A 17042-nucleotide genomic window follows, 5' to 3' on the forward strand; every position below is an offset into this window, starting at 1 on the left:
GTCCATGTGTTTTAATCCGTTATCAATCTTGGGTTTTTGTTTTTTTTTCTCCTGTGAAACAAGCTTTTAAGTTTTTAAGGGTTATTTACACAATTGTTCCTTACGTATATTTTTGCATTCACTTTCAAATATTGGTCCATGTATTTTCAATTAAAAGGAGTAGTTACAGTTTTGAGTTGTTGCATGATTGTATCGAAACACCAGTTTGACGGAAAGGACCAAGATCGTTAACGGATTAAAATGTTTGCAAAACATGAACCGAAGTTGATATCTCCATATAACACAGGACCAAAAAATGTCTTTAATCACCAAATCAATATGTGTGGCATACAAGAACAATTAGAAATATGAGTTTTGCTTAAAACTCCGTCTTTCCTTCAAATAAAAAAATGCCGGCAGCAGTTGTGATTTGCACTTTGAGCTTCTAAGTTGTTCAATGAAGGTTGTGTTGCACAAATTATCCTTGTGGTATCGGTCATATGTTAATGCAGTCGCTATTGTTTCAAATGACTATTTTACCCTTGCAATTCCGAGTTTGAGTAACCTTGACATATGACCACGTACCACAAGGATAAACCGTGCAATTTAGCATTTGATTGAGTAAACGTAAATTTTATAGTGCTATGAAGTACTAAGATATTCTCGGTATTGGTCGAAAAGGTAAATGAGTTCAAAAAAACAGACTGGGGAAAGGACAAGGCCGTGGTCGTTCACGTTGCTTTCATGTGTGCTTAATATATATATAGTACGAGTTGAATAACTCCGCCTGTGTTTTGATTCCTATTTGGACACAGCCGGTCCCAAGCCCGGATAAAGGAGGAGGGCTGTCAATATCTGTACTATGTATGATGCAAATGATCCTGACCCTTAATCTCTTGTGAGTTCCAGATGCATCATTTATCTGTATTTTTGTATGGGCCACCAATCTTATGCCTGCTGCCATGTTGGGTGTCCAGAATCGGATTTGATTACTCACTAGATTCAAATAATATTTAAAGAAGGAAGGGAGGCTGACTTCCAAATTTTGTCCAAATTAAGGTAGATTGTGATTTAGTCTTGATGGATACTTATCACTTCGTGGTTGATGCATCTAGGTTTCATCTCGTGAAAACTTACCAGTTTCAATCTCTCGTAAGAATTTTTTTTGGAGGATTAAATGGGATAAGTTTTCTTCATGTAGAATGTCAAGTTGGTGTTTCCTCTATTTTTCAAGAACAATTTTCTAAATAGAAAGTAAAATGGACATTATATAACAAAGTTAAGAGTATAATAAGAAACAAAATTATGTATGCCCGATTATCATCACCACCACCATTACAAGATTCTCCACCGTCTCACTATCATCACCACAATTGCGATCATCTTTGACAACACCACCTCCCACTACCAAGTACCATCGCCGTCGCCACCATATCCTACCTCCATCTGCATTTTAAACGCCATTATTGCCACCTGCAAATACCATCACCATCATCACATTCTCCACTCCCATTATCCTCACTATGCCAACCGTTACTGCTACCAACACTCCAACCGCCATTGCTACCAACACCACTCTATGATCAGCCACCATCTTTACCACCACCGCCGCCATTACTACTAAACACAAATTTATAGTTTTGTACAAGATTTTAGATATTGGTACCATACAAGTTTTTAATGTTTCATTCTCAAAAATCATTCTCGGATTAAACTACCAGTTGTATTCTCGAGTCATAAAAATACGAAATTTATATCGTTTTCATATTACAAAAGGGCTCTTTAAAAACATCCATGATTTTCAAACACCCGTCGCGCATTAAATTTCCAACAGTAGTATATTAGTCAGTGAGATGGTGATGGTTTACTTAACTAGAGATAATTAGTAAAATGCAGATAATTAATTGTATTGTTTAACCACAGAGACAGAGACCGTTAATTTAATATTCCATCTAATTATTTTGAGTGAGCAGATGGTTAAACAAAAAAAAATTAATTAATTGATTAAAAAAAGGCTTTTGAGATCCAAATCTCATCCAACTGGGATTTTTGTTTTTCCTCTCTTTCAAGCTTCACCATCCCAACTCAACCGCAGTCAAACTACGCCGTTTCACTTCCTTTCCTCTCAGCTCCGCCTTTGACTCTCTCACTCTTTCTCACTCAAACAACAAACTCAATGCTCTAATTCATGTTTGGTTGCCGAGAAAATTGAGGTAAAAAAAAAAAGAGTTTCGTCTTTGTGTTCGATCAAATTTTCTCTCATTTTCTTGCTTGCCAAACAGAGCAAACTACGCAACTCTGTGTAAAGCTTCAGTTTTATTGTTTTTTGTGTTTTTTTTTTCTCGGGTAGCATAATTGCAATCGTTTCGAGATTTTTTTTCTCTGGTAGCATAATTGCAATCTTTTCGAGATTTTTTTTTCTCAGGTAGCATAATTGCAATCGTTTCGAGATGGAAGAGTAAGTGTTGTTTGACTAATTAATTTTTTGGAAAATTTTAATTGTATTTTTTGTTTGAGCTGAAATCAATAGAAATGAACTTCGATTTGATGATGGAATGCAGGGAAAATGCGGTGGAGCTTTTACAGCGGTTTCGCCGCGACAGGCGAATACTTCTTGATTTTATACTTGCCGGTAGCTTGATAAAGAAGGTTATAATGCCTCCCGGTGCGGTTACGCTCGATGATGTGGATCTAGACCAAGTTAGTGTTGATTATGTGATCAATTGTGCTAAGAAAGGTGGTGTCTTGCGTTTATTTATTGTCGATTTTGAGTTGTATTTTTCGTTGGAGTTTCTTTGTTTGCACACGCTGACGATTTTGACAATGCAGGTGGAATGCTTGAGCTTTCGGAAGCTATTAGGGACTACCATGACCATACTGGTTTACCACAAATGGTATGTGCAATTTATGACATGATTTAGTGAGTTATTCTCGTTCAAATTAGTGGATATTTTTTCTTTTTAGGTTCAGGATTTGAATCTGGTCGCAAATTAAGACCCGTCATGCATGTATAATTCCCATTTAAATGGTCATCTGTAGCTCCTCTGCTTTTACTTATCTTTTTTGGGTTGTGGTTAAATATGTAACTCAGATATTAGTTTATTTTCTTTTGTAATTTGGATTGGGATATTCATAAAAATTCCTAATCAGTAATCTTCTGCCTATTGTCATGTTCATTTCCTTGTGTTTCTGTTAATTTGTTTGCTTATTTTATGTTTTCTGTTGATTATTTCCACTTTACCAGAACAATACAGGTTCTGCTGGCGAGTTCTTTTTGGTTACGAATCCTGACTTTTCTGGTTCTCCTCCAAAAAGGGCACCGCCACCTGTTCCTGAATTTGTGCCGCCTCCTATTATCGTGCCGCCTCCAAGTGTCATATCATCTGTTCCTGATCTTGACTCATCTCCGGTTGCATTAAGTGTGTCAAAATCAGAATCTTTTAACTCTACACAAGTTCAAGAACTTACGGTAGATGATATTGAGGATTTTGAGGATGATGATATCGATGAGGCTGATAGTGTCCTCATTTCACGAAGGACACGAAATGATGCTGCTGATCTTGCTCTTGGATTGCCTCCTTTTAAGACAGGTACTAGATTTTTAAGCCAAGGTGGATATGATGCTTTTAGTGTTGTGTGGAGCCAAGGTGCAAAATAGCCGGAACACTAAATGCACGTGCATGTATACCCATAATTCAATATTTGACATTTTTGCCAAATTTCTGTTAGATTGTTATACTTATATGGTGTAATAATCAATCATACAGGCATTCTTAATTCACATATTTCTCAAGAGTGAAAACATGTGTTACGGCCTTGGCTATATTTCAATCTATAACTACTACCAATCTGTACACCACTATTTGTTTATAACTTTCATTGAAATTTGGATACATTTGTTAGAAATTAGAAAAATTGGGAAGTACTAAAGATGTATAGTCTATAGACTATAGAGTAACCGACAGGTGTACTGTTCAGACAGATCTGTCTGCTTTTTCTAGATAGCCCATGAATCATGTGGCAACAGCAAAGATTGCATTCCCAGCTCCTATGTTGACTGATGAAAATTGAAACATGACATGGTTGTCTTAATATTTTTTCTTCTTTTCCTTCTTTTTCAGCTATCACAGAAGATGGTCTCCGTGAAACTGCATATGAAGTCCTTTTGGCATGTGCTGGTGCTTCAGGGTATACTTTCAGTTTCTTATTTGGTCTGCAAATACTTTGTAATGCCTTGAATGTTCTGTTATGACACCATCCATGCTTGCCCTCTCTTGTCTGAACAGGGGTCTCATTGTGCCTTCAAAAGAGAAAAAGAAAGACAAAAGGTCCAAGCTGATGAGGAAACTTGGACGAAGTAGAAATGAAAATGCTTTGAGTCAGTCTCAACGAGCCCCTGGATTGGTTGGGTTATTGGAGACTATGCGTGTTCAAATGGAGGTATTTACTAGTCGTTTACTTTTCAAAAGGATGCATTACCAGTCTGTTTCCTTTTTTATTTCCTCTCCATTTAAAGTTGAGATAGCTAAGATGGAACTCTTCCATCATCCCAATCAGATAGGCAATTGGCGTATGGATTTTGAGAAGTTCTTTATGAGGCTATCACATAGACGGTGTTAGATAAGAATTAGAAATGAATGATGTTTATTAATGGTAGCTACAAATATGTTTGCGGGCATATTTGTTTTCTAATTATAAAATATTTTTATAAACATATTTTATGTTAGTCCTGTTTGTACTCTAATATGGTACAATACGTAACACAGTACAGCTTATTTGGCCACTTAGTTCTGTACAGTACCACCAGATAGTAGTAAGGTTAAGACAATGCAAAATAGTACAATAGCATCGGACTGAAATTGTACACTTCAGTCCTGTGCACTAAACAAGCCCGGTAGAGTAGTTAAGAACTATGTAAGCACGAAGGACTTTATGGAATGTTTTTCTTTAAGCTGGAGGGTTAATACTGCTAGTATCATATACAAGCTTCTCAGTTCTATGGAGTGTGGACCATATTATCATCTGGTTCTGCTAGTTCCTAGCACTTGTGATGTATAATTATATTTTGAGTGGGCCAGTAATTAGATAAGGTACGTGCATAAGTTAATCTTGTATACATTGGTGGCCATCACTTTGAGCTGCTATGTACTGTAAAAGTTGTTAAGAGGATCGGTTTTTTCTTTCCATACTTGGGTACGTAGCGTACTGAATGTATTCCTCTTTAAGTGACCCTATCTGTAGCTCATTAATTTGGATTGTAGTTTATATGGCATCAGCCTGAGGGATTTTTGAAATCCTGCTGGTTGCTGATATGGTTCTTTATGCTGTCCTGCTGAACTGTATTTCTTTTTGTTCTCATTGGCCATACTTACGGATGCAGATATCTGAGGCAATGGACATCAGGACTAGACAAGGGCTGCTTAATGCCCTAGCAGGAAAAGTGGGAAAAAGAATGGATACCTTACTAGTTCCTCTGGAACTTTTATGCTGTATTTCACGAACAGAATTCTCTGACAAGAAGGCGTATATACGGTGGCAGAATAGGCAGGTAAGTTCTATTCCTTACAATCTCTTTCATTTTCTGTTGATACGTTTTATTGGTCCTATTTGGTGAAATTGGACGGGGGTGACCATATCTGACTTCCAAATTAAGAAATTCTCTCTTTTTTTTGTCACAGTTGAATATATTGGAGGAGGGGCTTCTTAACTTCCCTGCTGTTGGATTTGGGGAGTCTGGACGCAAAGCGAGTGAGTTTAGGATTCTGTTAGCAAAGATTGAAGAATCAGAGGTGCGTCTTATGTCTTTCTGAATGGTTGCAATGCCCTCTATCACGAAATTAGAAATTAAAATTTAAGTTTTCTATTTGAAGTTTGAACCCATAGTTCACCCCGCATTCTAAGTACACTACATTTTTTAATTAAAACTCTCATCTTTTTCTTAGAAAACCCAACATGTGTTCCAAAATTGCTCCCATACCCACAGTAGCAAGCCCAACACACAACTCACTTCCTTCAGTAACCCTAAATTCTAAACCGAAACATGCCTAAGCCATCATTTTAAGGTATTATTTTGGTATCACTGGTTTGAAAGGTTGAGTTGATAAAATGGAGTTTTAACGATTTTCTTCCATAAAAAGGAGTTCTCTTGCCTTAAATCAGCCAGTTGTTAGATTAGAAGCCTTTCTGGTTGGCCACATTCATAAACTATCAATTGGTCAATTGAATTTATACATTCTGCTGAAGGCTCTGACTTGTTCCTAGAGAGGTAAAGAAGATGTAGAGATTTGGCTGAGTTCCTTAAAAATCTTTTACTTTTTAGTTTTTATAATATGTAAAGTAAAATTGAAAGATACATTATTCTTTTGCCTTGTTTGTATACTCCCTTATACCTTTTTGGAGTATTCATGATATAATTTATTGCTTTCTGCTAGTGTTTAATGAATCTGTTTTGTTTTTCATTTTCCTGTTTTCCTTCTCTTTTGATTGCAGTCACTTCCACCATCCACGGGTGAACTCCAACGAATGGAATGCTTGAGATCTCTTCGAGAGATTGCCACTCCACTTGCTGAGAGGCCTGCTCGTGGTGACTTAACTGGTGAAGTATGCCACTGGGCAGATGGTTATCACTTGAATGTTAGACTATATGAGAAACTGCTTCTCAGTGTCTTTGATATGTTGGACGAGGGAAAGCTGACTGAGGTTAGTACTTTTTGTTCTTGGCTATGGCAACATGACTCCGTAAAAGGAGGATTTAATTCTACAAAAGAAGTGCTTTCATCTATGTTGCCAAGTCACTTTCTGCTTGATTGGTTGGGTTTTAGAAGCTTTCTGGAGTTGGGTTAAGATCTCCATTCTGTTTGAAATTCTGAATTTAACTGATACCTGCGCTCATTTGGTAACACTCCTGCATTTGGTCTTGGTTCTTTTTCAGTTAAATATAAAGAGGAAATGAATGTTAGAAAGGAGGGAGGGAGGAAGAAGGAAGAAGGGATAAATGCAGGAGAATGTGTGAAATAACAACTATTTTGAATTGCTTTAAGTTTTTTGTTTTCATTTCAAATATGATTTCACCAACATTTTGTCTTCATCCCTCCCTCCCATGCATTTATACTCTTATCTTTTGAGAAAAAAAAAAAAAAAAAAACCAAAGAGTTAACCTATGACATTTAGCTTATTCTTGGAAAATTGGATTTTTTGCATGCTTTCAGTGTCAACTTGGTATCCCAATCAGATTTCAGAAGTTGTACAGCAAAATAGTTGTAATTTGCTTTCCTGGATAGTGATGTAGGGTAATCTAGGAAATGTAACCTTCCAGTTATGTGGTGGGTGCTACCGTGTTAGGGTCAAAACAATTATAACAATTATAGATTCAAGGCTTGGAACTGTAGAAAGAAAGGTTCAAAGGTTTTATTAATGAAAAGGTCGAATCTTGATGGTTGAAACTGATGGACACCATAGAAGGATGCTTTCAGAGTTCTAGCACCCATTCATAGTAATATTGTGGAATGTTGCTATAAAGGGTTTTACTTGGTAATAAAGGAAAAAGAGTTACAATCTTGAAGGGATGATAAAAGAGAAAAATCAGGTTTGTTCTAGCAAGATGAACAGCATACAGAGAAAGAGATAGAATACACGTAAAGTTCAAATAGTGTCAAGGCATTCTTATTGGCACTCCAAATCAGTCATACTGCATTCCTCTTAAGTGGAATTTATCTCATATGTTCTTGTCAGGGAGGAGTGCGGGATGACTATTTTAGAGTGCCTATCACCTCTCCTAAGTACACAGTTGACTAAATTATAGATTCTTAGACCAAGGTAGATGTAATAAAATTATTATCTAGTTAAAGTAACTACTTCTTAAACACAGTTAAACACAGGGAGCTATTTAATTCCCAGCACTCCTGCATCTGAGGAATTTCTGGACTCAAAAGAATTGATAAATACTAATTATAAAGTTCTCCCTGATTTATGAAATTCTGGTACCGCCAATGTGAGGAAAAAAAAGTCAAAACTCAGCTCATAACTGAAGACTCAATATGAAAATTGTTTTAACCTTAGACTCTTTATTACTCGAACATCAAAATCAATAATAGCCGTTTGTCCATTGTATGCTGTCTCCAGTTGTAAATACTCAAGTCACCAGATATGAAATTTACGATGAACACAGAAGCTAGGCTTTTTCTCTGTCTCTCATAGTCTCTAGCCCATCTTTATTTTCAGGAAGTAGAAGAAATACTCGAGCTTGTGAAGTCGACGTGGCGTGTTTTAGGAATCACGGAGACCATTCATTGCACCTGCTATGCATGGGTCTTGTTCCGTCAGGTATAAAGGCCACAAGATTTATTTTCTATTTGCATGGACCTATAGTCCCTAAAATGATTTTTTTTCTTATATAATGTATTTGTTTATAACTTCATTTGTGATGGAGATTGGAGGGTACGATTGACATGTCTCATACTGTTACAGTTATTATCTATATTCTAAAAAAATGTTGTCTTTCATACATTCACTAGAGGATATGGACTTTACAAACAAAGGACTCTCTCTCCCTCTCTCTCTCTCTCTCTCTCTCTCTCTCTCTCATATACAAACACACACAGAGATACGTATGTGCGGTATGCAGATACCATATACAGTTATATATCATGTTGATGATAATTTTCCTTTAGTTCGAGGCCCTTCGGACCAATAGGCCTATGAGTTACACAAAGGAAGGCACTCTTTCCCCATCCCATGAACCTCAAATCCATGCTGCAGACAATCCATATCTTGGGAAACTTCAATGTATTTCTTACATTTTAAAATTGTATACCTAGAGCATCTTGAAGAGTTGAACTTGCATTGAATGGCACTGGTAATAGATATCAGCTTTGTTTTTTAACAAATTGACATTTCTTCTTGTACTTTTGAGCTGGTAACTCTTATCTTGGGGAACAGAAGTGTACTACATATATGTCATATAGTGACATAAATTCATGCATGTTTTTAGATGGTTTCAATTATAAAGATGCTCATAGTGGAGTCACTGGAATGTCTTTCATCAGCGGCTTCTTGTGTCAGCATGCTATTATGTCAAATATCTAACCACTAATCTTCTTTTAGTCGCTCCGTTCTACAAAAATTGTGTATTAATTTCAATTCTGGGTTTCTTTTCAGCCAGTTTTGTTCTTTCTATTTCTTCTGTTTCCTTTTTGTTTGTTCTCATCAATATTTTGTGGAAGTTCAATTAGAAAATTCTTGTTAGTTAATATCATCACCGTTCACAGTTTATATTGGTTCTGTGATCACAGCATGTTATTACTAGCGATCAAGGAATTTTACAACATGCCATTGAACAGTTAAAGAAAATACCATTGAAGGAACAACGGGGACCACAGGAGAGGTCACACTTGAAGAGTTTGCATTGTAGAGTTGAAGGGGATCAGGGGCATCAAGATTTATCTTTCTTACAGTCATTCTTATTGCCAATTCAGAAGTGGGCTGATAAGCAATTAGGAGATTACCATCTGCACTTTGCTGAGGTAGGCTAAAATCCTAGAACTGTTATACTTGGGTGTGGTCCTTGTGCTTAATTTGATTTTTTGTTGTGCCGATGCTAGCTTTTGTTGAATAGTTATTTTTAATCTGTGTATGCTACTATGCTTGCTCTTTTACTATTGTGGAAATAACTATCATATGCGTTGTGCCCATTCACTGCTTGCATGATGTATTATGTATGCTCAATTGCTCATGCATATACTTTATGCAGCTTTTTTCTACTTTTAGTCACTTTTACCAAGGAATTCTCCTAGTTTTGCAACTCAATTCTCTTAAGCTTCTCATGTACATTATAGGTGCCAGGTTTGATGGAGAATATAGTAGCAGTTGCGATGATTGCTCGGAGGCTGCTGTTGGAGGAACCCGAAGCAGTATGTGTAGACTCAAAAGAAACTATGTGCTTGACTTATATTAGAGAATAATTCTTGGCTTCTCATCAGTGGGGAGAAACTTCGTTGTCACCGCCAAGGTGTTAGTTGAAGTGGTGGGACCCACCACTTTCACCAATTGGTGACATGACGAGAAGCCAACCATGGTTTTTATAGAATAAAACTATTTTGACTTTCCAACTTTTTGAAGTTATTTTTCTTGAGTGATGAAATTTATTTTTCCCCAATTGCAATATCTGGTTTTTTTTCCCTCTTATTTTAATAAAAATGACACAAAAATTCAAATGTAATGTCAACTTGTAAACTTTTTAACGCTGAATTTCTTTTTTGACAGGCAATTCTTCAATCCACGTCCAACACAGATGAAGATCAGATAGAATTATATGTATCATCTTCTATTAAGAATGCATTTACAAGGGTAAGTGTTAAAGTTGATTTAATAGGATTGTTGGCTGACAAAGTATATTAGAAAAGCTTAATATTTCAAACAAACTAAATTTAATAAGGGGAAGCTAGGCAATGGACTTCTTGTTTGGTAAGAGGTGCTAGAAGATAAAAATGAAAATTACTTGGGATCATATTCTAAAGACATAAGCTTTTGGAACTTTCGTAGACCAACAATTATCATGGTATTAGAACAGGAAAGCAAAGTCCTTTTATTTGCATCTCTCCTCATTGGTGCATTTTATGTCAATCTGAAGAGAGTGTGAATCATCTTTTTCCCCCATTGCTCTTATTTTGTACATTGGGGATCGGGCTTGATGTTTGTTCTTATTATGAAGCAGTAAGAGAGTCTGCAGTTGCTATGTTTCATTGGTTGTTAATCTGGTGAACTAAGTTTCCCCTGAAAGCATTTAAGTTGTGGATATAACAGACTGTCGTGTTTTGTTGTGGTTAAGTCTGTTTAGCGCACAGTACACAATTTATCTGATGGTCACACTCTTCATTGAACTCATATGCATATATAATATAACGATGAGCACACTGCACACTATACCCGTTGATAACCCTTGAAGTTCAATGATGATATAGACAACTTTTCATTAAAGACTTTGTGCTGAAACATCGCTTTAAGTTTTCCTTTTCGAAATTTTTCTCGTCGTGCAGATCTTACATTCTGTTGATAAATCAGAATTAAAGCATGAACATCCTTTGGCATTGCTTGCTGAAGAGACGAAGAAACTTTTGAAAAAAGATGCAACCATGTTCATGCCAATTTTATCCCAGAGGCATCCACAAGCAACTGCTGTCTCAGCCTCACTCCTTCATAGGATTTATGGCAACAAGTTGGTAAAGCTTATATGCTGTTTCTTAATGTGAATTACATTTTACATATATTTTGTCCATAATACAGTATTCTTTTAGGTGGATGAGGGGAACTTAGTACTGATGTCTTATTTCAGAAACCTTTTCTTCGGGCTGCTGAACATCTGACAGAAGATGTAGTATCTGTATTTCCAGCAGCTGACAGCCTTGAGCAATACATTATGGAACTTATTACGTCTGCTTGTGGAGAGGAAACTGCTGATGTATTCTGTAGGAAACTAGCTCCATACGAGGTGAGTGACTCAATTTTCTTACATTACTTATTTTCCTTATTTCTTTTTAGTTTCAAAATTTAATGTGAGCTTATTCTGATAGTGTATAGTCATGGATGTGCACAATTGGAATATAGACTTGATTCCACGAAGTTAAAGCTGAATAATTACAAAGATGCAAACAAATTCAGGTTTACCATGCAGCATTAGTTGCATTGCTTCTTACCATCTTCTTATTAAGCTTCTTATATCTTTCTAGATTGAATCTATATCTGGAACATTGGTGATGCGTTGGGTCAATTCGCAACTTGGAAGGATCTTAGGTTGGGTTGAACGGGCTATTCAGCAGGAGGTGAAAGTTACAGTTTTATCCTTATTTATTTATTTAGCGTATCTTTTGTTCTTATCTGGAAAACCTGCATTCCTTACTTAGTTGTTTCTCTGTTGAGTTTCTAAATATTCATTTGCATCATTTTACAGAGGTGGGACCCAATTTCACCTCAACAGCGGCATGGGAGTTCAATTGTTGAAGTATTTAGGATTGTGGAGGAGGTATGACGTTGTTCTTTTGGGTATAAGAAAAAAAAAGTCATTTTAGGGATAGATCAGTTATAATATTGTTGGTAGTTGACAATATTGTCAGTTATTCCTATTGGACGCCATCTAATTTAACTTAGTACATATGTGACATGTATACATATAACAAACATATCATACACTTAGTGAATAGTGATAAATCAGTTTCTTTATTGTTTGGATGTACTCGTTGGATTGGCATTCAAATGTATTATTTGTTTCTAGCACTCGTCAGTTACCTCTAACAATAACCTCTAACAATACTGATGTGTTTCCTTGTAAACATCTCTTTGTGCAGACTGTTGACCAATTTTTTGATCTCAAGGTTCCAATGAGGCCTACAGAATTGAGTGGTTTGTTTCGTGGAGTTGACAATGCGTTTCAAGTGTTTGCTAATCTCGTCATTGACAAGTTGGGTAGGTGCTATTTGTGAGAACTAAATATACAAAAAAGGAAAAAGAAAACAGAATTTGTCTTCAGAATTTGCAAGAGTTAAGAAAATTTCATAGAGATCCTAGCTCTTGGTTTGCCCTCGACCCTTTTCTCTTTTTTCTTTTTTCCCACATCACAAAGGTTGTAGGTTAAGTCCTGTGCTCCCTTGTGATTATATCATCCAGTAGGGGTCAGTAGTACGGTTCTAAATTGGTCATGGTGTGTTGTCACAGTTCTGAAAACTTCCATATTTCCCTTACTCTATGTCGTTTGTATTCCCTTGGCAAAAATTGTTTATCTGGCCGTATTGAGAATTGATCTCTAATTGATTTTCTTGGTGGATATTATTGACACATTTATTTGTTACCACTGGACCCCAAAAACTTAAGCTGTTAAGGAATGAGTTAACACTAAATATGAAGCTAAACCCTTCTTCGCATGCAACCCATCATGCACGTGAAGCTAAACCCTTCTTCACGTGGACCTTGCAAGTGAACAAAGAAGTGGGTCATGTGGTTTCAAACCCGGGACTCCAACTACCAAAGTCTGATTACCAGTAATGGTCAACTGTGTATATTAAGCTAACAAGAATTTTCATTCTTCTCTACATGCTACAAATGGTTTTTGTCCTTTTTATTTCTTGTTGTCTACCCATATTCTACCCACATAGACCTTAATTTTTGATTTTGGTCATGCAGCTACTAAGGAGGATTTAATTCCACCAGTGCCCATTCTTACAAGATACAGGAAGGAAGCTGGAATAAAGGCTTTTGTAAAGAAGGAACTATTTGATCCTAGGCTGCCTGATGAGAGAAGGTCTACTGAAATTAGTTTTAGAACGACTCCAACCCTTTGTGTGCAGTTAAATACACTTTATGTAAGTTCAGGTTTAGCTTTTTTCGTTAAGAACCTGCTCTCTCTCTCTCTCTCTCTCATGGAATTTCTTGATGATATATTAGTATGAAATGCAACCAAGCATATCTCTTCTAGGTGTCCTGTGAACTTATAATGTTTATGTTCTTATATTGTACGCCGCCTAAGTTAGAAGATGATTAGTTATATATATGTGATTCTTTAAATGCTGATAATGCGTGCCATTCTTTGATATTTTCTGTACTAGTGCACAGATCAAAATTGAATTGAAGTGATCTCTCTCTAGTAACTTACTGAAGCACTGGCCAGTCTACATTCATATCAGAGCTGGCTTTAGAAATAGTTGTATTCTTTTCCAGTAAAAACATGGATGCTTATGAGACCTAAGTTTCATATGGATGTGATGGCACTCTGTTATAATAATATGCTAAAGACCTTTAGTTGCATCCATATTTGATGGTCATCTCGTTTTCTCACACCACGTCTATTTTGTTTAAATTTGTTTGTTTACCATATTCTTTATTCTGCATAGGCATTTGATTGCCAATATGATTATCTAAAACAATCTGGTTTTATTTGTGCTTTTCACAGTATGCAATCAGTCAGTTGAATAAGTTGGAAGATAGCATTTGGGAGCGCTGGACGAAGAAGAAGCCCCGCCAAAAACTTATCAGTATGTGTAAAAAAGTGGTTTATAACTTTATACCTGTTTGAAATCTTTCCAATTACAAGAGTTTAGGTTGAGGAATGCATATGCTATTATTTACTCGCAATCTCTCTGAGGGCTGATATATTGACTGTATTTTTTTAACTTTGTAGAGAAATCCATAGATGAGAAGTCAAAAAGTTTCACCCAAAAGGACACGTTTGATGGCAGTAGAAAAGATATAAATGCTGCTATAGATCGAATTTGCGAGTTCACTGGTACAAGAATTTCGTTATTTAATGTCCTATTCCTGGGAAAACTAGAGAACACTTATTAATGTACCAACTTTTGTTGCAGGAACTAAAATTATCTTCTGGGATTTGAGGGAACCGTTTATTGACAATTTATATAAACCAAGTGTTTCTCTTTCGAGGTTCGAAGCAGTGTATGAACCACTTGATACGGTCAGATTTATCCCTTTTGGAAACTATATTCTATTTTTATGAGGTATCCGTCACGTTGCATATCATTTATGTGCCACCCATTATGAATTTTACCTCCTCTCAATCCCTATCACCTAAATTGTTTGTAAGTCCACTTACTAATTTTGTCATGTGCATAATGGTAGCACAGTCTAACCATTAAATCGAGGGTGCCCTGGGTGGTTTGAGCTAAATCTCATGTGAAAGATCCATCAACTTGAATAATAGGTTCAAGTAATAGTTGTAGTTGGGATGTGGCACAGTCAACATGACATAGCTTTTGTGTTGGAGGTTAGTGATGATATGAATCATGCTCGCACCACATCAAAATTGGATATTCACCATGGTCAATTTTGACTACCCTCCTTTAACCTACCTTGGTAGAGTTGAATAATTTTAGCGGTTGTTTAAACATATTGCTAACGTTTCAGAAGAACGAAAAAAAAGAGTGATCTGTGTATTTTTCTCGATTCGCCTTTTAAGTGTTATTCTTCAGTTATTAGTTTCCTTTCAATTCTGTATCCATGTAATTTTTTAATTGATGTCTAAGACAACTATTGCAGGAACTTAGTCAACTATGTGCTATAATTGTGGAACCACTCAGGGATCGCATTGTGACAAGTCTCCTTCAGGCAACACTGGTATCCTCCACACCCTGGCTTCTTTGAACAAATCTGTCAAAAATCCTGTAAGATATTTATATTTCACTGGAATGTTTATTTATTTATTTATTTTTGTGGATGTTTTACCAGGATGGTTTACTCCGCGTTCTATTAGATGGTGGCCCATCACGAATTTTCTCAGTGGGAGATGCAAAGCTATTAGAAGAAGACTTGGAGGTCCTCAAGGTACCTGCTTTTTGCCTCTTTGAATATCGGAAGTGGTGAATGTTTATTGGTTGACCCTTATTCTCAAAAGTTTAAGCTGTTAGATTGTGGGCAAACAGTTATTAACACTCCTCACATGGGGACAACCCCTCACCATTAGAGGGCCTGGCCCAACTGAATCAACCTGTATTTTGAGGTTGTCATTGTAGGGATTAGTTCTCAGATTTGCTTCTTAATACCATTAAACTTTTTTATTTTGGTTTATCACCATACTTAAAAAGCATTGACTGTTAGAATATAGGCCAACTATTTAATACCCATCAAGAATGAAATCTTTTTTTAATCCAGATAGATAGACTTTCAAATTTGTATACAGGCTCTTAATTTGCGTCATTGTGGATGTAAAACAGGAGTTTTTCATCTCGGGAGGAGATGGCCTTCCGCGAGGAGTTGTTGAGAATCAGGTATCACGTGTTCGGGATGTAGTAAAGTTGCACAGCTACGAGGTTAGTTCATCGTTTTCTCTGGTTGAAAATTCACAAGTGAATCAGATTATTTCAGGCATTATACTATTCTATTGCCAATAGGAATAAGGGTTAAAATGCAAAATTTACATCTAGACAGTTGTCGTTTTTAATTTCAATTTTTGATATTCCTCTTGCTTTGATTTGAACAAGTTGGTTTGTTACGAACTAAAGAGAAAAGTGGTGAAAGAGAGAAATAACCAGTGTTTATGAACCATAGAACGAACCACACATTATTCGCATTACTGGAAATAAAAGCTTATGCAAGGCATGAATACTCCCAAGGTAACGGAGTAGAGGAACCAACAACGATCTCTTTGTCGAGCATAAACTGTAGCTCGAACACACGCATACACAAGCACACAATACTCGCAGAACTGATTTTGGTCGTGATAATGTCCGACTGTCTTGGTTGCTTTGGTGGATAACATTGAACTAATTATAAGAGGTCTGATGTCCATTTTGTTTTATGGGTTCTTTTTCTTTCTACTCGTTCTGTTTACAGACTCGAGAACTGATCGACGACTTGAGGTCTTCCAGTGGCCCGGAAGCTCGGGGTGGTAGAAGCAAACTAGGGGCTGATTCTAAGACCCTATTGAGAATATTATGTCATAGAGGTGATTCGGAGGCCTCTCAATTCCTCAAGAAACAGTACAAGATACCCAAGTCCGCGGCGTAGGGATTATCTTTGCTCTTCAGAAAAGTCCTCTTTGGAATGTAAAGCGGTAAAATTTGTATTGTTTTAGAAATTTGTTTGTGTAATTAGTTCATTGTTTCTATCTTTGTTTATGTAACTTATGAACATGTAATAAGAGCTATTTTACATATTAAATCTGTATTTTTTGGGATTCCTAAATCTTTCCCTTTTAAGATATGAAAAGAAAACGTGTATTTGAAGCAAATAGAACGCAATGCACTTGTTGTCTACATTACAATCATTCCCGGTGGAAGGAGTAACTTTGCAGGAATGTACGCCTCGGGTTTCAAATACTAGTTTCTCTGAACATATCACGGAGTTGGAGCTAAAGAAAGACTTGGTGCAAAACTAGGTGCAATTGCGTTCTAGAATTCATACATCTGATCTTATTTAGCGGGATAAGATTTGGTTGTTTTATAATTCTATCTCTGAGCCTTAATAGCCATTTGTAGACAATTAAAAATGCTCACAAGTCACTCATAAATATATCAGAAAATTTTATTCGAACACATGTTTTATATCTCTATGCTAATTAAAAACGC

The 17042-nt window shown here is 36.3% G+C and overlaps 1 protein-coding gene across 2 annotated transcripts; it reads left to right on the plus strand.

Annotated features, from left to right (window-relative positions):
• Positions 1-1980: 1980 nt before the first annotated feature.
• LOC103411044 (protein unc-13 homolog) lies at positions 1981-16659 on the plus strand. 2 transcript variants are annotated; one of them, XM_008349703.4, is made up of 27 exons: positions 1981-2192; positions 2405-2437; positions 2541-2716; positions 2809-2873; positions 3224-3569; positions 4101-4167; positions 4266-4419; positions 5360-5527; positions 5658-5768; positions 6469-6678; positions 8200-8301; positions 9270-9500; positions 9813-9887; positions 10240-10323; positions 11013-11195; positions 11309-11464; positions 11703-11795; positions 11924-11995; positions 12318-12435; positions 13150-13328; positions 13916-13997; positions 14144-14248; positions 14328-14434; positions 15016-15093; positions 15205-15300; positions 15690-15785; positions 16309-16659. In XM_008349703.4, exons 2-27 carry the CDS (start codon positions 2430-2432, stop codon positions 16480-16482), a joined length of 3336 nt encoding a protein of 1111 aa, XP_008347925.2. In that variant the 5' UTR covers positions 1981-2192; positions 2405-2429; the 3' UTR covers positions 16483-16659. The 2 variants fall into 2 exon arrangements, with proteins under 2 accessions (XP_008347925.2, XP_070673968.1); XM_070817867.1 differs by lacking the exon at positions 1981-2192 and adding an exon at positions 2325-2364.
• The last annotated feature ends 383 nt before the right edge of the window (positions 16660-17042 follow it).

The sequence above is a fragment of the Malus domestica genome, chromosome 02, assembly GCF_042453785.1.
Source record: "Malus domestica chromosome 02, GDT2T_hap1".
Taxonomy (NCBI): domain Eukaryota; kingdom Viridiplantae; phylum Streptophyta; class Magnoliopsida; order Rosales; family Rosaceae; genus Malus; species Malus domestica.

What these genes read in the sequence shown, in the direction of transcription:
- LOC103411044 (XM_008349703.4), top strand. An exon ending in CATGGGTCTTGTTCCGTCAG is followed by an intron (nt 8,302 to 9,269) that starts GTATAAAGGCCA and finishes CTGTGATCACAG; the next exon opens with CATGTTATTACTAGCGATCA. An exon ending in GGATTTATGGCAACAAGTTG is followed by an intron (nt 11,196 to 11,308) that starts GTAAAGCTTATA and finishes GTCTTATTTCAG; the next exon opens with AAACCTTTTCTTCGGGCTGC.